General features: G+C 40.2%; 1 protein-coding gene and 1 long non-coding RNA gene across 13 annotated transcripts; one reads left to right on the top strand and one right to left on the bottom strand.

The window, feature by feature from the left end:
- Positions 1-1,047: 1,047 nt before the first annotated feature.
- Positions 1,048-14,903, bottom strand: LOC27207646. Of its 5 annotated transcripts, none has more exons than XR_005544582.2 (5): positions 8,207-9,431; positions 3,405-4,099; positions 2,030-3,265; positions 1,731-1,920; positions 1,049-1,667 (listed from the first exon to the last, which is right to left on the bottom strand). It is a non-coding gene; the product is annotated as an uncharacterized LOC27207646 (long non-coding RNA). The 5 variants fall into 5 exon arrangements; XR_005544584.2 differs by having other exon boundaries at positions 2,030-2,984; XR_006542066.1 differs by lacking the exon at positions 8,207-9,431 and adding an exon at positions 14,535-14,903 and having other exon boundaries at positions 1,048-1,667; positions 2,030-4,099.
- LOC6739879 (uncharacterized protein DDB_G0271670) lies at positions 4,374-12,615 on the top strand. Of its 8 annotated transcripts, XM_039297081.2 has the most exons (8): positions 4,689-4,951; positions 5,605-5,917; positions 6,125-6,207; positions 9,435-9,528; positions 9,842-10,327; positions 10,734-11,038; positions 11,129-11,219; positions 11,255-11,324. In XM_039297081.2, the coding sequence occupies exons 1-8, from the start codon at positions 4,824-4,826 to the stop codon at positions 11,264-11,266; spliced, it is 1,512 nt and encodes a 503-aa protein (XP_039153015.1). In that variant the 5' UTR covers positions 4,689-4,823; the 3' UTR covers positions 11,267-11,324. The 8 variants fall into 8 exon arrangements, 7 of the variants coding, with proteins under 7 accessions (XP_044779560.1, XP_039153019.1, XP_039153015.1 ...); XM_039297082.1 differs by lacking the exons at positions 11,129-11,219; positions 11,255-11,324 and adding an exon at positions 11,805-12,615; XM_039297080.1 differs by having other exon boundaries at positions 11,129-11,324.
- Positions 14,904-20,096: the final 5,193 nt, after the last annotated feature.

The following is a 20,096-nucleotide window of genomic DNA, read 5'->3' as shown; positions in this document are numbered from 1 at the left end:
CCCCTAAAATAACACACACAAATAAGAAGATATGGAAGTGCAGATAAACGTGAAAACAAACATACATACATAAACATAAAACTAGGAATCCAATCTGAAGTATTTATACCCTTTGCACTAATAATAATATTTTTTTTGGCCTTATTTAAGGTTTCTTATCGATAAAAATTATATTGACCATTCGACAAAGTGTATGCTTTTGTGACAAACAAATGATTTGTGAACGCATGAAAAAAGGAGCATTCCATATGTAAAGATACTTTTATAAATAATGCCAACACATATAAAAAATTATAAATGCACTTTGGTATTCCACTCATCTCCGATCGTGTCTTTTTCGTTTTTATTAGCATCTATAAAGCTTTCACGAACGATGGAGCTTCGAAAAGCTTATTTTTTAAATAAATTGTCTAGCGACAGATACCAATGCTGTTAAATACGCTCTAATTTCGCTATTTACGAAGTGTTTGCCATTAATTACCTTGATGGAAATTTAATACGCAACTTTGCTAAAAATAATCATAAAGATGAAAGAACAAAAGTTTTGAGTTGCTTATTACCAAAGCCAAACATGCTCATCACTTGTTGAAGAATTAAGGAAAATAAATTTTTGAGTAAATTTTCGCATTTTTTGTAAGGGGTAACATCATCAAAATTTGCAAAAAATTGCTAAAAAATAGAATTTGTATTTTTAAATACAGTTTGATTGGAAATACGAACACAACGATATATGGCATTCCATATATCAACAATTATTTTTAAAGTTGTGGCAAAAAAACTGATTATTTGATAGACCGAAATTTGGAAATACGGCTTTTGCCAAAAACTTGATATTTACAAACAGAATTTTCGACATAAATTCGCTGAAAATTGTCATATAGACGAAAAAATAACTGTTTTCAGCAGCTAATTACCAGTACTAACGATCCCTGTCACTTTTTGAAGAATTTAGGATATTGAATTTTTTGGTCAATTTTCTCATTTTTTGGAAGGGGTAACATCATCAAAATTGGAAAAAATGGCAAAAAAAATAGAAATTGCATTTTTGAACACAGTTTGATTGGAAATTTAATTACGAGAACAACGAGGTATAACATTCCATATTCAGGCTATTCTTTTTAAAGTTGTGGCAAAAAAACGGACTATTTGATGTCCGAAATTCGGAAAAACGGCTTTTGCCAAAATCTTGATATTTACAAACGGAATTTTCGTCATAACATCGCCGAAAATTTTCATACAGACGAACGAATAACTGTTTTGAGCAGCTAATTACGATCCCTATCATTTTTTTAAGAATTTAGGAAAATTAATTTTTGAATCAATTTTACCATTTTTTGTAAGGGGTAACATCATCAAAATTTGCAAAAAATGGCAAAAAATGTAAATATCCAGTTTTAAACACCGTTTTATTGGAAATTTTCTTACGAGCTCAACCAGGTATGGCATTCTATATTTGAACCTTTATTTGGAATGTTCTGACAAAAAACTGATTATTATTTTGTTCACTAAAAAGAAAACCAATAAAAACAAAAGCAAAAGCAAAACAAAACTAAACAACAAAAAAGCAGTGCATAAAATGCTAATTTGGCATAACGGCATCCTTGGCACAGCATCGTTGGCATCTCTGCCATAGCAACTCTCCGACGCCGATTTCGTTCATCGCTCGCCTGAAATGATACAAATTAATAATCTCCATAATATGAATTTTCAATTAAAAAATGAATGCGTACTTGTTTGCGGTAGCGATATTTCTGCGATTCGGATAAAGTCTTCCATTCACCCGAAGCTCTTGATAAGATAACTCGTTGTAGTCTTAGGTCTGGATGTTCTCTACGGTATTCAGCCACATATTCAAAAAATGGATTGATCGAAGGCATTTTCCTTTTTTCTATAGAATATGGTAGATTTTTGTATCAAATTCTGAAAAGAAAAGGAGAGGGGAGCTTAATATGGTATTTATTTGTTGTATGATTGTAATTTTTCTTTTATTTTTATTTGTAAGAATTTTAAATAATCTGATGTGACTTACAGCTGTACCAAGTGACGAATGGGGTTCGAATAACCGAATTGCTAGCTGTATACGTGTACGGCAAACCCCACGCCAACTAGATGGAATAAAGTTAGATTTCATCAAAACGATCCCGGCAGATTCGCATCCTGGGAAACATCCTTCTGTTAGGTGGGTACGCCCCCATGTTTTCCTTTGCCGTTGGCGGTGTGGTAAGTTCATCATACTCAATTAAATATTAATATTCAGCTTATTTATATTTCTAGCCGCCGCGCTAATTTACTCGGTGTGGCTAAGAAATTTTGGTCGAATCGTATCGACGTGTTGTACACTTTATAAGGTCGGAGACTAGGTTACATCATTTTCAACGAATCTAGTATACCCTTTTACTCTACGAGTAACGTGTTTAACTACGTGTTGTGACCTTCTTTGTATGTGTCACATTTGTTTAAAAGTTTGAAACAGCTAAAAATAAGTCATGTTTGTCTGTCCGTCCGTATCTCGGGATCTGAGGCACTCTACAGGCTAGAAAGCTATAAGATAAGGTTGCCACACCCCGATCCGAATAACCCCCAAATCAGGAAAACAGCATCTGCTTTGCTTATAATTTCATGGTTTTATTACCATTTTTGGAAGCGCTTATGTCATGCTGGCGATGCTGGTATTGATGTTGGACACGAAGGCGTTGCAGCCGTCGACTACCTCTTGGTAGCATTGACGTAGCAGGAGGAGGTGTTGGAGGGCAGGGCGGCGCCCTGCTTGATCATCGTGTTCATGCGGCGGACAAGAGACATGGCGGCGCAGAAGGCCTTCAGGGTGCAACGCATGACGCTCGACAAGGTATAACATTCCAAATTCAGGCTATTATTTTTATAGTTATGGCAAAAAAAACTGATTATTTAATGACCGAAATTCGGAAAATCTGCTTTTGCCAAAAACTTGATATTTACAAACGGAATTTGTCGTCATATCTTCGCTGAAAATTGTCATATAGATAAAAAAAATAACTTTTTTGAGCAGCTAATTACCAGTGCTAACGATCCCTATCACTTTTTGAAGAATTTGGGAAAATGAATTTTTGGGTCAATTTTTGAATTTTTTGTAAAAATGGCCAAAAAATAGAAATTGCATTTTTGAACACAGTTTGATTGGAAATTTAATTACGAGCTCAACAAGGCCTCACATTCCATATTTGGACTATTATTACTAGTGTTATGGCATAAAACTGATTGTGTTTGGACATACAATCGAAGAAAGCTGAAATGGGATGTGTACAAATAGTTTTTATTTATTAAAACTTGGTAAAACTTGGTGCATGACTAGTAACGAAAGCAATCATAGTCCAGCTGATTTATAGAAAGGAAGTTTTCAAGCTAGACAGAGCTTTAATCCTTACTTTCGAACGGCCAACACTGCCTTCCAAATTCTCTCTGTGGGCAGAAGCTTTCTCTCTCGTTCTCTCTGGCGGCGGCATGCGCTCTCTGCAGATGTCCTGCGACGCTCCCCGTTAGCTTCCTAATCATGTGGGGCCGCTCTGGTCGGCTTGCACCTCCGGCGCAGCTTCCTGCTCGTCCTGCTCCGCGTCCCTCGTCGCCATCGCACGCACTCGCATTTGGCGAAGGGAGCCGACGCAACAGCAGCAGCAGCAGCAGAAGCCGCAGCAGAGGAGCCGCAGCAGTCGCAAACGCGCAAGCAGCAGCCACAGTCGCAGTCGCAGGCAGTCGCAAGCAGAGCAGCAAGCAGTTGCAAGGGCGCCGCCTCCGTCGAGTTGAGTCCTATTTCGTTTTTCACGCTTTTCCTGCATTTCCACCATTTGGCTCTGATTGCGTTTCTATTTTCATGTTGATTTCATATTTTTTTCGTTGGATTTTTTGCCAGCGTTTTACGCATTAGTAACGTGTCCTGATTTTGGCAGTGGCATGACAGGAAATAAACCAAAACGCAGCGGCAGCAGCAGCAGTGAGTGGCACAACGGTAATTCGCAGTGTGCCAAATTGCGAATTTCTCACTCTCTTCCTCCGCTATCCCTCTCAATCTCACGCTCTCTGTGCTCCTGTTTGTTGCCCACTTTTTTTGCCAGTGTGTGTGTTCCTATTTTTTTTTGTTGTTGTGCGAGAAAAGAGAAATATAGTGCGTTAAAATTCACAATAGCATTAATTAACAGTTGTTTTCCCTTTTGGGTCGCAACAGGACCTCCCCGCTCCCCCCGCGCTCACTCACATTAACGTGTGTGTTGTTGGTTTTGCCCTCTAGGCCCAGTTGTTGTTGTTTTTTTCCGAGTGATTGTGTGTGTGTGTGACTGTGTGAGTAGATGGCAAGCAATAAAATTTCATAATGGTTGTTGTACCAGCTAACACAAAAGCACTCTTACCAGATTAATTAAATTAGAAAACAAAACAAGGCGTAATAAAAATTATAAAATACAAAATAAACCGATTAGAAATACTCGGGCATAAAAGGATGCTCAAATGGCAAAGTTGAAGCGATGACAAAAGGAGAACTTCCGCTGATAAAGTGACCCAAATATGGAGAGCAAAACCACACATGTTCTTGAAAATTCATTAAATCATAGAAGGAAAATGAAATTAGCAGAGAAGCATTAATATATGGAATAGATCTTAGTGAAATTATATGAATTCAGCGAAAATCTTAAACAAAATATACAAAACTTGTTCTTTTACAAAAAAAATATCATAAGTTTCCCGCTGTATCCAAATCTTTGAAGATAAGCTTATAGTACAATCAAATATATATAAACACTAATTAATAACGAGATAATTATGATAAACCGGTTAATTAGCTCGAACATAAGCCAATGAAATCTACACAAAAAAAGAACATAAAAAAAAGAGCCTCAATTTATCTGGTTGTAAAAATTAAACGAAACGGCAAATGCCTAACTGAAAACAGTGTCATTTGGTGGTATCCTTTTGTGTTGGAAAGGTTAGGACCGCCCCGCCGCCCACTTTTTAAAACCGCCTTTTGTCCACATTTCCCACGCCCAGCTCCACCCACCCACCGCTTTCTTATCGCCAAAGAGTCACGTTTTTGACCCATTTTCACATGCTGGTGCCTAAGCCCATACAGATGGCATAAAAGCTGCTCCGAGTCCTCTTCTACCCCCATTAACCCATGCAGCCAGCCACTTAACCCTCGAGTGGCTCTCGCTGATGTAATGCCATTCGATTTGATTTGCCATGGTTAACCAGATTTGCTTGCCACAGCCATTCGGCATTTTGCGGTTGCTAATGCCTAGCCTTACACTCGACAAAATGAACAAAACACATATATTTTCTTATATTTTTAAGTGCCTTTTTTATACCTATTATATCAATCAGAAAGTTAGTTTGATTTTCCATTGATCTCAGGAACAGTGGCTATATATATTCTTTACTATGGCAATTTAACAGGGGAACATGTAAATTAAGTACTAGCTGTATATTATTATTCACAGTGTATGCGACTGTGTTTGTGTGTGTATGCGTAGGTTTGGTTGATTACTTGCCACACGGTTGACTACAAGTCAGTAAGTTGATGGCCCCAATTTGCGTACGACTCTAATTTGTTTGTTGTGTGTTTTTTCCGGCTCCCATTAGTAAACCATTGGGCCAGCGGGTGACCATCGCCGTGTTGCTCGGTAAATTCCCCAAGCGCCGAAATGAACCACTGACACGCCCTCGGCGCTTCTCTATTTGGCTATTTGGCTATTTGGCTATCTGGGTATCTGGCCATCTGGCAATACCATTGGAACCATCCATCCCCAGTCGGACCCAGCCTCACTCAATTCAACGCACGTGCCTGGTCATAGACTGGAAAACAGTACAACTGGATAACTGGACAACTGAAAAACCACTGAGGTCCTTCCACAGGCTCACGCACACAAGTGCAAGCAACAGGACTTGTTTATCGGTGAGTGGTATTCCACCAAGGAATAGGAATTCGAATGGTTTCGGTTATGGAGGATCACGGAGATTTGACCTTTTCAAAAGAAATGATTAGGGAGAGAGAGTGCAGACTTTAAACATCTTTTATGGTGACGAATCCGTTTGATCCTCCACCGTTGAGCACTGCATATTGAACACTGACTAACCTATACCACGTCCTCTTTCCAGACAGCCCCTCGGTTGGGCCCCACTCCAAACTGGCCCATCAATTTTGGTTCTCCTACCCGCCACCGGGCGCTGGCGGCGGTTCCTCAAGTGAGTCTTACGGGTTGCGCATGCGGGGCAGCACCTTGGACCCTCCACTATTACTATTCGTAATACCTCCCATTCCTCCCCCCCAAACAAAGAAAAAACAAAACAATACCGATCCCCACTTCGTTTGTGTTGTTCGTCCCTCGATGTCTATGTAATCTGATTGATCGATATAACCGAAAGCGATGATAATACATTCATATATAGCCCGTGTATAGTCTATAGGGAGTGCGATTATCGTTTGTTCTTTGGTTCCACTTCTTTTTGTATGACTAGGCCATCCTGTGAGTCCTCTCTCTGTATATCTATCTGTATTTAACATATATATGTATCTTGTCTGTACGTATGTCTGTATGTGGTACGTTTGTTAAGTGACTCCTCTTAGATGTGAAAGCCACATAAAGTATCTCTCTCTTTACATATATAGTCGATGATAACCATACACTTCTGTTCTTAATATAACATAGGTATAACCATATATTTTGCCACATACCAAATATATTATAATATAGCGTAACTGTAGTCAAGGCCCAGAAAACCAGAGCCAAAGAGAGAGGTAATCCGGCTTAAAGGATAAATTGGAGGATAATAATCCCAGATTTTCCTTGGTTTTCTATCATTCGATAGTCCATATAAATAGATTTTATTTTGGGGCTGGCCAAACTTCTTTTATTCGATTAAAATACTTAAAACGATGTCTATTGGCTCTCCCCAATCAATAAACATAAGATTTAGTTCCGATTTAAGTACGAAATAATTGAAGATTTATTTTTTGTACTTCTTTTCTTTGCTCTTCTTTGATTGTATTGTCTTCTATGTTCAACACACAATAAAAAAGGAATCATAAAACTAAGGAATCAAGTCTAACAAATACGAATTACAAGCGAAAGAATACAAAAATAAGAAATTACAGAATCAAATCGAAAACGGAGATCTCTCCCTTTCAGTCTCTCCTCTCTTTCTATCTGCCTATATGTCTATCTCTTTCCTAAAAGACACACTCAGACACACCGCACTCACCTAACGGTACTAATTCCATTCCAATCGTTTCGGTACGCGTCGCGATCGCGTGTAATCTATTGCCAAATTCGACAAGAATCGTTACTAAAATATAATCAAAATCAAATTCGAAACAACAAGAACAACATCATCACCACAAGTACAACATCAGAAAAAAACACATTGAGGTAAGGAAGAATTTCTTTCTCTTTCTGTCTCACACCACCCGCCTCTCTCCGTCTCTCTCTCTCTCTCTCTCTCTGTCTTTGTCTCTCTCTGGTCTCGTAGTGTTGGCTTAATGGAAATAGAAACCATTAGGCCACAAACAGATCCCCATTAGAAACCCCATAGACCAAATGAAACCAAATACAATAAGCCCCCCTACATAGCGAGTTCCGTTATTCCGTTCCGTTGGTTGTTCCGTTACGTTACGTGTAGTTCGTTTCGTTCCACGTTCCTTGTTTCCCCTTAGTTGTCTTACATTTTTCGGTTGGTTTTTGTTTTCGCATTTTTCGTAGAGCTTTGATGATGATAATAATAATGACACTACGATGATGATACTACAAAATGAAGACCCTGATGCGTCTGTGTGTATGTGTGCTAGTAGTTTGTGAATGGAACGGGGTCAAAGGTGGGCCAGGTGTAAGCTTGTGGCGCCCAACTAGCGGCACTCGGGCCTCTTTGAAGTCATCAAAAGGGTAGAACGAGATAATTGCATACGCTTGAAGCTTGCGAAAAGGTTAAACAGATAACTAGAATATAAAATGAGTAAACTGTGTAACGGCGATTTGAGTATTTGCCAAGGCTTGGGGCTAAAAACTATGTTAAGGAAAGTAAGCCGGTTTTCTCCTTTTTGCATAGAAAATTATGTTTTACACACATAGGTAAATAACTGAAAAATAATGGCTTTAAATATAACTTAAAAAATTCGCTTTCAATTTTACTTTCCTATGATCAATTTTAATCCACCACAACACAGTGACTCAAATAAGTGTTTACTCACCGCTTGTGACGCACTTGGTGAACTCTTGTGCTCTTGTGGTGGGTTGAATCGGTTGAAGCCAAGGCCAAAGCTCAAAGCTCAAATATTCATGGGAAGCATAAATGCACGAGGAAAGCAAAACGACTGGCAGCAAACCAAATGTTGAGTGTTAGTCGAGTAGAGACCGCTCCTCAAAGTGGGAATGCTCCGAAAAAATAATAAAACGAGGAAAAACACCATTATAAATAAGTCAAATAATTAACGAACGTGAGAAATACAAAAATGCAAACAAATGGCAATCGTGTTGATGTGTAGATATTGAAATTGATATTGACTGTGAAGTAACTTTAATGCAAGCAGTGTGCCCACCGCAATTCCAAATTACGTGCGTGACTTGGTCACACTACCGCAAAATGCATATCTGTCTGGTTGCCGCGAACACTCGCAGCTGGGCATTAATCCTCCCGAGAAGATGACACTAATTGGGCCGCGGTCAACTTTGGTTGTGTTTAGTGTTTTGGGTTCAGTGTTTAGCTTAATGTTTTTAGTGGGCCGCATGTTGGTGCTCAGTGTCAGTTTCGCCTGGCTCTTCGGCCGCAACTGACGACTGTTGATTCCGTGTGGGCTTTTCACCTGTCGAAAGGTGCGAATTAGTATGACACCGCCTCGGCTGAGTCGCTATTTGATGGCAGTGCGTGGTGGGCGCGATGGGGAGCAGCGTAAGTAGGGGGGCGTGGCCTTGAACTGTGTATATATATATATATTTATATATAAAGACATATATTTGTAGTTGAGAGATTGTGTGTGCGTGTGTATAAGAGTGCGAGCTGTAGATATGCATGCTGCAAGTTGTTTTATCCGACCATTTAGCACTTTTCAACTTGCATGTTTAGTGCTTGAGTAGAGGATGACAGTAAAATAATTGCAAATTGAAATACAATAATGAGAATCGATTGAAACAGTTTGAACATGGCCTCTTTCTCTCCCCCGTCTCTCTCTCTCTCTCTCTCTCTCTCTTTCTATTCTTATGGATTTCTTGGATTATTTCTATATTTCTCATATATTTCTAACATTTATGTTTATTTAACATCTGTTTATACATTTTTTCTGTCATGCTTTCTTCTTTTGATTGAATATATTTTGATGTGTTCTTTATCGTTGATCCATTACCTTGCTTTTTTATTAATTTACTATTATTTCCCTTGTTTGTTAATAATTTTTTAACACTTTCCTTAAATTATATAGACAGCAAGAACTCGCAGACCGACGAAGAGAAGCAGCGCGATCGACAGCGAAACGAGCGCGAGGCGAAAAAGGAAGAGCAGGACGCTATCAACTACAAGGTGAGTGTGTGTGTGTGTGCCTCTCTCTGTCTGCCTTCTCCCTATCTCTTTCTGTCGCGGCCAATTCGGTGTGCGTGTGTGTGTCTACCGCGCGTGCAAACAAATTAACAATTTGATAAAGCCAATGTAATCCCTGAAAAAAAAAAGAGAAAAAAATACCAAGAAAAATTATATAAAAAGTATAGATAAGAAAAGAAAGCAAATCCAAATGAAGCAGTAATTGAAAATGCAACAGCAATAATAACGATGGCCATGCGATAATCCATTAAACCTGATAGTAAGAATGCACTTTGCGACAATTGCATGCAAACAGCGCGACAAGGAGCAACGCGAGGCCCGTCTGCTGGACTTTGAGATACGCCGCCAGCAGAAGCGGGACGAGCAGCAGCAGCAGCGCCAGCAGCAGCAGCAACTGCAGCAGCACCGCGAGCAGCAGCATCAGCAGCACCAGCAGCAGCGCGAGCATCTGCAGCAGCAGCATCGCGATCAGCAGCAGTCCAGCGAGAAAAGTCCGCCCACCTCGTCCAGCGCAGCCGCCGCCCACCAGACACATCCCCATTCGCAGCAGCAGCAGCAGCGGCAGCATTTGCATCTGCAGCAACAGCATCTGCAGCAGCAGCAACAGCAGCAGCAACAACAGTCAACGGGCAGCGGCAGCAGCAACACACCCGTGACCCCAAAGTTGCAGACACCTCCCCCCGATCGATCGCTGCCCCCCGCCTTCCGGAGTCGCTCCATCGAGCGGGAGATCTTCTACGAACGGAAGCGATTCTCGCAGCCGGAAACCGGCGAGATCAAGGTTTTCCATCACTAACCACCACTAAAATCCCCCACTGCCTCAACCCTTTTTAGAACCCACGCCCACCCATCCATATCATTCGCACCTGCCAGCTGCAACTTTTCCATGACCGGAAGGTGGACAAAAGAGCCCGTTAAAGCCTTCAAACTTCTGCTATTGGCATGAATTTTATTTATTTTATAGATTTAGTTCAATTGAATTTATTTATAAATGTTTTTGATAAGCTATCTTCATTTATGATTGGGTGATTGCATTTCTTTTAAATAAACGTTATAGTTTTCCTTGTAGCTTAAGAAACTCAAGGAACCCCCCTATCTTAGATCCTTTGAAACACCGCTTTTGTCCACCTTTTCAATGATGAGCCGCTTAGCTAAATATACTTCCTTTGGGAACTCACTTTGCACAGGAGCTCGATAGTACGACATCATCATCCTCCACGCAGCAGACCTTCCCTGGCAGCGCAGTCGGGGCGGGCAGAGCAGCGGCAGCAGCGGTACCTGGAAGCGGGACAGCGGTAGCGGTTGCAGTAGCAGGAGCGGGAGCGGGACAATCGGCGACATTGGCGGGGCCGCCGGCAACGGCCGCAGCTGCCACAGCTGCGATCATACCGATTCTGCCGCTCGGCGTTGCAACGCTGCGCGATGATTCCACCGAATCCGAGCAGTCCGTGACCTGTGCGCACAACCAGCTCGATGCCTACCACCGCATCATGTGAGTACTATCTAACTAGCCACAAAGTATATGTATTATAATTATAAGAGTGATATAAAATCCAACTACACTGTACACCACGCCAACCAGTTTTATAGACAAAGCAAAAATCCCTTGCCCTGCTATGCATAAGTCAAAAATTGTCCGAGGCAGCCATTGTCCAACTTTGAAGTCCTTTGTTCTTGCAAAATTCTTGTGTGGCCTGATTTCGCACTCCAAAATCAATGAAAGCCAGACGAACATCACATACAAAGTGTACCGTAATAAAAGAGCGTATTAAATTTGATCATCATCGTGTACAATGTCCCCATTCCTATGAAATTTAACTGAATATGGTTCATTGACGGGATTGTCGGCGTGGAAAGGCAGTAAATAAAGCGATAAGGGTATCACTCTATTAAACCGATTTTATGGCTGGATTTTATGTGCTGAAGTATGCAAAATCATGAACTCTATGAAAAGTGATTTATTTATTAAAAAATAACACCTGCTTAATATATATTTGCATTTATTTGGTTTGGTATTTAATAAGTAACAATTTTAGCAGAGGAAATGAAAGGAATATTAAAGAAGTAACTTAAATGAACTCGAACTGTTTTCCCAGAAAATTTTAATGTATCCTCTGGCGCATCTTATTAAGTGTTCTCGGTAAAAGTGTGCAATTATACAGAATCGGATTATTTGCATTTTCCTTACATTGTTTGAACTGCGTTTCGCGGCATTAAGTCAGGCCACCTTTTTTATTTTCTTCTTGTACCTCTTTCAGAAGCTTTTCCCTCGTCCAAGTGAAATGAGTGATTTTCGTGCCACAATTGTTTTTATGACTCCTACAATTAAATAACAACAAAGGGGCATTCACAGAAACTTTTTGCAAAAAGTTCGAAACAAATCTGAGTAGTGCACTTAACCCTGAAAAGTATGCTTCGAAAGTTGCATGTAGAATCCGTGTAAGTGGCATGTAAAAAGCGAGGCATATCAAGTATACGCCATGTAATACAGCAGGCAGTTGCATTTGCATGCTACAGATGGCGCCCACGTGCACTGGGCGAGGTGCATCACAAAAAAAATGCATTTCAAATGAAATCTGTGTTAGCAATTCCATACTATACAATACAATACAATATTTCAATATCCTAAATTGAATATGAACATATATGTTAAAAACCAAAAAGAAAAGTGAAAGCCTATAAATAAATCATGAAATCCAGGTTAACTTTTAATTGAAATTCTGCAGTAACTTGATTTAAACGCCGCGGCTTCTATTCTAACGTAATTACTATGCGAGCACTTTGCGCTCCTTAAACTTGATGGGAAAATTAGCAAATAACATGCTTCTGCGTTGGCCTCAAATTAAAATGGTTAATTTTTCATTAAGGCCAAGTCATTAATCGACCTGCCAGGTAAAACCCACCAGCGCACAGGTGCATTTCCGAGCGTTTGTAGCCAGGAGAACCGGGGTTTTATTATATTTGATTTGGCACAGCCTGCAGTCTGCAGTCCGCTGTTCCGGCAATCGGATCGAAATTGAGGCATTTAACCGGAACATCATCCTACATTTATGTGCAAAAGCGAAATCCGAAACGCAATCAATTGCCGTGAGTAAGTGCCTTTTAATTGCTACGGGTTTCTGCGAATTAATTTTGCTTGCCGAGCGCAAAGTGTAATTTAATATTCCCATGCAGTTAGATTCATATTTTATATGGCCCACATAACGCGTATGTGCATTTAAACACTTATATCCATTGAAAGCTGACCGGGGTGTATGTTATGGCCTTTGGCAAGTGACTTCTTTGCACTTATCCATTATTCATTATTACTCCGGCGCCATTTGTGCAATATTTGGATTCGTTCCAGCCCGGTTCCCAGGCCAATCCATTAGCCGCAGTCCTTGGCCATTTATTTCGATCAAGAAAGGGTGGCTTATAATGGGGCATTGAGAGTGTTTCGATGCACTTTTATTAAAAGCTAGCTTCCGTCACAAAAGGTTTTCGAATCAGTGTTTAGATATTTTTTTTATTTAAGAAGCTAAGTCCGGAATGAAAAATCGTGTATTTTATAAAAATCAACTTATATTTATTTTAGCTTTGTTATTAAAAAAGAATTGTTTTGTTATACGTGGGCCGTTTTAAAATATACTCTTTCTGCTTATGATTCACTACACGAATTTGGTTGCACTCAAAGTGAATTTATATTGCCTACTTAAGCGGGCAGCCAGTTACTCTGGAGTCTGTGGTCCTGAGGAACTTTAAAGATGAGTACTTATAGGGTATTTATGTGTGAGCGAAAAACATATATATGCACGTGTGTGCAGCATATAAACGAGAGTACATACATATATGCATTTTACCAGAAGGAAAGGCCATGTAGGCCCCAGAGCATAAGCCGAAAAGGCAATCTCGTAAAAAACACGCATTTCCATCCATCTGTAGTACTACTACAAGCACACACACACACACACACACGAATGAAGGACACAGAAACACACTCCACTCACACCAACACACATATACACCCGCAAGATTCCAACACACACACACACACACACGCATAAGCACACTGGCTTTTCCACACTCCCACTTGGAGAATAAAGAAACATGCCGGGCCAATTTGCAACCGCAAAAGAAGAATACTTTAGGGAAGGGTACTAAAGAGATAGGGAAAACCAGAAGAAACAGAGCAAAGGACCGAGTGATAGAGAGTAAGGATATGGGGCAGGTAGAGAGGGGGCGGCGGGAATGGCGGCTTTTTTGAAACGGGGACACGTGCGTTTTGGGCCCAAATTCACCACAAAAACAGAGAGCAGCCGAAAAAAGCTCCGCTGCTCGCAAAATTGCGCGCGCTGGCTCTCCCTCTCCCTGTCCCTCTTTTCTCTGATGGCATCTGTTTCCCTAGTGTTTCAAAATTCAAATGCTAGCTGAAGCGCCTTAATAATTAAGAGAACATTGTCTTTTGAAAATTTTCTCATTAATATAGAGATACACTTGCACGTACATTTAAATGAAAAAACGAAGGGTTTTTAATACTAAATTACGATTAATATTTCCTTGTAGGGTATTTCGTTGTCGACCTTGTGGCTCACGCTTTATTCTCGTTTTGTTGTTTCTCTGCTGTTTCCTTCAGTTTGCAAATAACACGTGCATTTGTCGTATCTGCCGCCCACCCAGCGCCGACCGCCCATCGTCCTTCACCACCCACCAGTCCGCCCAACCGCCCACCTCCCAAAAAGTGTCGCTTCGCTCTTTCCCCTCGCTCAGCGTTCTCTCGCTGTCTCTTTCGCCAATTTTCCTGTGCCATCTGAGCTGCCAACCATTACTAGCCACAAACTAGCTAAGTACTCGACCAAAAATTAAATACACAATTCAAATACAAGTTGAGTAACAGATTGTACAGAATTCATTTAAATATAAATAATTTTTGAATAATTTTATTCCGGCACAATAGCAAAGAAAATAGATAAGTAATCATAGAGTTTTTTTTTATTAATATTTTCACTTACTTTAATTTCCTTCTTTTCGATATTCGCAAATAGCCAACTTTTTCAGCTCTGTTTGCCAAGTTAGCTAGCTGCCTTTGCCTTGGTCACTGTTTTGCCATTTGGCTTTCGGCTGGCTGGTTCGCCAGTTTCGCCAGTTTCGTCTGTTTTGCCAGTTTGCATTTTCCGATTTCGGCAGCGAGGCCGAAAAAAGTCGTGTATGTTGCTCGGCGATTGCGGATTGAGATAGTGAGAAAGTGAGCAAGTGAGCGAATGGCCGAATGGGCGAATGAACGACTGAGCGAATGAGCAGTGGAAGTTCTGGTCTTCATTGCGGTGTTACGTGTTTCGCGTGTCAGACGCTTCGGTTCGCGTTGCGCGCGTTCCGTTGTCGGCGACCATTTGGGCGAGATTATTTAATAACAATTTATAAATAATTGTAAAACGAGCGCAACAAAGCGAAACAGAAACAGAGCAAAATCGAAGACCAAGAGTGCGAAAATTGCCCATTTTGTTTGTTACCAATTTTTTTCTAAGTTTTGTTTGTTTGGTGCCAAAAAGTACAAGAAATAACGTATTTGTAATACAATAATGCGCTGCGGCACATAAAAAACATGCTTATGTGTAAATCTTGGCTGTCTAAAATGTTGGTGCGGATCAGCGGGGGGAGTGACTGAGGGGGGGAGAAGGAGAAAGAAAGTTGTAGCAACTATATTGTTGCGTTTGCCTTTGGCAGTACCGTTACATGTGCTGGCTCGTGTAAACATTACCGTTACATACGGCAGCCATATTGTTGATGCACTCATAACGCATACGCAATGTGGAACCAACTTCCGGCTAAGCAGCATTAGCTTTCTTTGGAGATTTTAAGTGCATTTCAAAACAATATTTACACTAAGTGATTGTGAGCGTAAGAAAAATAAAATCACATTCGTTCTCGAATTTCTGTATCGTATTGTAAGCTTAAATTTCATGTTGGTCTTTAAGTAAGCGAACAAATTTGCGAAATTCTTAAAAAGGAAGCCCAATTATGACACGTTTTCCTGTGATGAAGCCTTAAATATAGCTCTTGTATATATAGATATCTATTGAATATTTTGAAAAGGCATCTCTGCATTGTAGGCAGATTTGGCTTACTTCTCTCCACTTGGCCAACACGGATACACACAGACACAGAGGCCCTGCCGAGGATACCGTTATAAACAAAAGGCAGGCTAACATCTGTGCCAAAGCATTTCCCATTTGCCCATGTGTGTTTTTGGTGCTACTGTTTGTGCGGCATCTGAATGAACATATGCACATACATATATGCGAGTGTATGTCAATGCTCTAATTTTCCAACTGCCTATTCTTCGGGGAAATCCCAAAAATAGTGCGGAATGTCCACAGTAATTCTGGGAATCAGGGAATGCCCGGAAAAATTAAACACACACAAAAACTGGTTCGATAACTCCGCGTTTCGCGACTTTAATGTCGTGTGAATTGCATTCGATTCGGTGGCACAAACAAAGCAACAGCAACAGGAAAAAATTGTGTTTAGTAAGTAATTATCCAGTCACGCCATTGCTCCTGTTTTTTTTTTTCGGCTGTATGTGTGCGGTAGGTTCAGCTTGTATCGATAAGACCGCTACAACAAAAATGAAAATCTAGAAGCAACTACAGTAAAATGAGCCTAAGACAAACACCTTATCGTACTCAAGCATGTTACTTTGTATATATTTTATTTAGAGAACTAAAACACATAATTTTGCTTCTGAAATTGAAGCCTAATTCTGCCAAAAGTGCAAGTCAATCCATTTTAGATTTTTAGGTATTTACAATATACAATATAGTTAAAGAAAAAGTGATGAATTTTTAGTGAAGTCAGTTAAAATTTTAAATAGCATTCGAAACTTTTTAGCTTACTTCTTATAAGTTCGACTGTAGTTCCTTTTTTTATAGAAGTATATAAATTGCTAATGGTGCAGTGGGAAATGGTTATGGGTAACATCCTTGCCTTGCCTTGCCCCTGGGTTTCGGGGCTAACCTTGTTGATTCAAACTCGATTCGGCTTGACTCCGCCTCCCTGGCCCTGATGGGAATATAATGCAGCCAAGATTTGGCCAAGGGGTGGTGGATTCGAGGGCTTGGGGGTACCACCCACGAGGGACTTTGACTTTGGATTCGTGTGAGAAATGTAATTCCAATGTGACATGCCACGTGTCACCCGATCTGGCCGCTGATATGGGATATGGGATATAGGATATGGAAAATGGAAATTGGGAAATTGAGAAATTGCATAAGCTAGTGTGGTCAGGGGCTTAAGATATGCACACACACATGAAAGCTTAACACTGATTGTGGCTTTTAATAATTGAATTTAATGCCATTTAATCCGAGCTTAATCCGTACTCAATTTTAATTAAACTTCTTGAGATCAAGGACTTTTTGTTCGCCAATTATTTAACTTGCATAAAAGACATTGGGATGGGAATTTAAAATGCAAGTACTTGCTACGACTTTAAATAGAGCAAAGAATCGTTTAGGAAATATGCTTGAATTGAATCTTCAGAATGTTTAAATATCCCCCGAAAGTATATTTCTTTTATTTAAGTATATTTTACATCTAAAACACGCATTGCTTTCTTGCCCTCTGTCGGCAAACATGAAGTGTGGCAAGGGGTATATCCGGTTCGGTATCCTGCTTTCTGTTTCCGGAAAAGGCATCATTCTCCTCTCTAATCGATTATCGAATGCTTTATGCACTTTCCCGAAATTCCGCATTACATATATCAGCACACACACACACATATGCACATTCACAGTAGGCCGGTCAACGCGTCAGTGGGTCACGGTTCTCTGTCCCGCTCTCTCGCCTTCTCTGGGGAAAGCCGAAAAACGAGAAAGAGAGAGAGGAAGAGAGATGGAGAGAGTGTGAGCGGGGAAAGTGAGGGGGCAATGGGGGAAATGGAGAGAGAGCCAGAGAGGAATGCGGCATATCGACCGGTGTTGGTGTCACGCCATGCTGCGGTTGTTCAAAAACACAAGAAAACGCTACAACAATAATAAAAAATAAAATAGGGGAAAAAAAGAGGAAAACACACAAACACATGCATAACGTGTATGCACATGTGTGTATTATATATTTATTTTATTATTTGCACTTTTGGCTACGTGCTGTGTGCCAAAAAGGCGGAATACCAAAGCCATTTGTTGTTTTTGCTAGCCTATGGCATGTCCTTTGAGACACACACACACATACACACGCAGACACAGGCGAGGAAAAGCCCACTCACACACACATACAGTGAGACATGCATGTAGTTGCAGTTGCAGTTGCAGTCAAGGTTGCCTGCTGTGGATGATGTTGCAGCTAGAAAGTAGCAGCCAAGTGGCTCAAATTGGATTTTTCCTCATGTCGCCGCCTCTCAGTTTTCCACGGCCCCACACATTTTCCACCGCCCTTGCTTGCCCCCTTTTATGTGGCTCACATAATTAGGAACCAGAAGCTGACACCGTAAACCAGTTGTCTTTTGTGGCTGCCATAAGCTTGTAAACAGCTTAGAGACGCCTGGCCTTCGGCTGAAACTATACAAAAAAAAGGAAAAGAAGACAAAAAAACAAACAACAAAAAAACCAAACAGAAAATGGAAAATGGGAAAAAACACATTTTCCAATTCGTGCATGAGTCAAGGTCACCGCAACACAAAATGCCAGGCTGAAAGCGGCAAAAGATAATCGCCAATGATGCGATTTTAAGTGCAGACAGCCAAGTGTCAGCAGAAATCAAACCGAAAGGGTTAAAGGAAAACATATCACAGGAAAAGCCAGAGGAAAAATCGAAAAAACAAATGAAAACTGCAGAGCCATGAGAACTGATTTGGTTTGACACACGTGTGATGGCCAAAAGGCAAGCTGATGAAACGAAATGGCAATAAATGCATTTCCCATGTTTCCATTCCATTCGCGCAGAAAAAACCAAGCTCCCCGAGTCGAAATGATTGCACGCCATGCCAATTTTGAAGCATTAAAAATGCATTTAAATGTCAATGTTAGGTATTCCTTTATTGACTATTCACTGTAATTGTTCTATTGTATTCCATATTTTATACTCAGAAAGCTTGAGTGCATTTGGTTACCTTAATTGGCAGTGAGCACAATCTAGTTGCAATCTACTACTTTCTACTTTTTTTACAGTATATAGATTTTAGATCTTGCCTACGCCTTCAAACTTTGAAACTAGGCTCATGAGAATTAACCCATGCCAAATCACTTTTGCAATTAGTACATATCTGATATGTGTTTTCTCGGTGGCTAATCCCCATTTAGCCCATCAGTTTTGAGTGCTATCCGATAAGCTTTGACACTTACCACCCACTTGGCGAGTAATCGGGGATAACAAGGATAATAAGGATAACGAGAATATGTAAGGAATATGACAGGCTTCGCTCCACTGCGGCCCACAGAGAACCGCCTATATATCTAGGTATATGCCCATACTTCTATTTATTTTTGTATGTGCTCAGTCAACGTGGTCATTGTGGCCTAGAAATGGCAAACTTTGGAGCTGTCTCTCAAAACTTTTTACCCAGATGCAGCCTACCAAATGGTCATTGATCCCTGGCGAGTAGGCTTTACTGTACCTTACTATCAGTCTAGTTCTCTCCACTTACACTTGGAATAAAACTCTGGAAAATATAATAAAAAACGACGTTTTTCCGTACTAAAAAATATAATATATTATTTATTAAATAAATTTGCTAGCCATATAGCAGACAGCTATAAAAAAAAAACAGGAATAAGCAACAGATTTCGACGAAAAATTCGCAAAATGAAATTCCAACCCTGTTGGCCAGTGTAATCAAGCCCTTGTCACTTGTGCCCTGAATTTAGCTACCTGTGGAGGTGTCAGTTTTATTGTGTAAAGCGTTGCATAAACGTCAAAAGTTAGTTTGAGACAAGGAAAGGGAAATGCAGGGGAAAAGCGAGTGCAAATTGTGCCTTGTTCTTGTTTTTGTTCTCTTCTTCTTCGCCTTCTTCTTGTTGTTGTGGTGTCAAATACACCGGTCGTGGTGAAAAGCGCGCTCTCTCTCTCTCTTTCTCTCTTGTTCGCTGCACCGCTTTGTCCCCTCTCTCTTTTTCGTTTTCCCAGAGGAAAATAATGCATTTTCCAAATTGATCAAGCTAATGAAGACGGAAAAGCTGTCTGAAGCGATTCTGAATCCATTGTCAAGGTTAATCTATAATTAAACTTCGATAGTGGGAAATCAAAAAGAACAGGCATCAATACATCTGGGGATATAGATATAGATAGATTTGTATCTGTGCTTTGACACGAGGCGGATTAAATGAACCATGGGCGAGCTAAAATTAACAGCCATCAAATATCTATTTATGTTTTCGGACATTTGGGTTTTATGCAAAGTGTTACCTCAAAGTAAGAAACTTTCCAAAAACAATCAGTAAATATAAAAAACAAACCACAAGGAATGGCCGTTTATCTTCGATTTTTTGGCATATTTAATACTAATCTTTTCGGTTTGATCTTTCGGTTTTATGAAATTCCCTATTTAGTCTCAATATGTATAACCAATGTATATACAATAT

This window comes from Drosophila simulans, chromosome X (genome assembly GCF_016746395.2).
Source record: "Drosophila simulans strain w501 chromosome X, Prin_Dsim_3.1, whole genome shotgun sequence".
Taxonomy (NCBI): domain Eukaryota; kingdom Metazoa; phylum Arthropoda; class Insecta; order Diptera; family Drosophilidae; genus Drosophila; species Drosophila simulans.
Note: the sequence above shows the minus strand (reverse complement) of the source record. Positions and strands in the feature narration are given on the sequence as shown.

Bases quoted from the DNA above. Each gene is read 5' to 3' on its own strand.
- LOC6739879 (XM_039297080.1), top strand. From the start codon at position 4,824: ATGAAATCTACACAAAAAAAGAACATAAAAAAAAGAGCCTCAATTTAT. The intron at 4,952-5,604 runs GTTAGGACCGCC...GGCTCCCATTAG, and splicing joins TATCCTTTTGTGTTGGAAAG to TAAACCATTGGGCCAGCGGG. The intron at 11,039-11,128 runs GTGAGTACTATC...CACGCCAACCAG, and splicing joins GATGCCTACCACCGCATCAT to TTTTATAGACAAAGCAAAAA.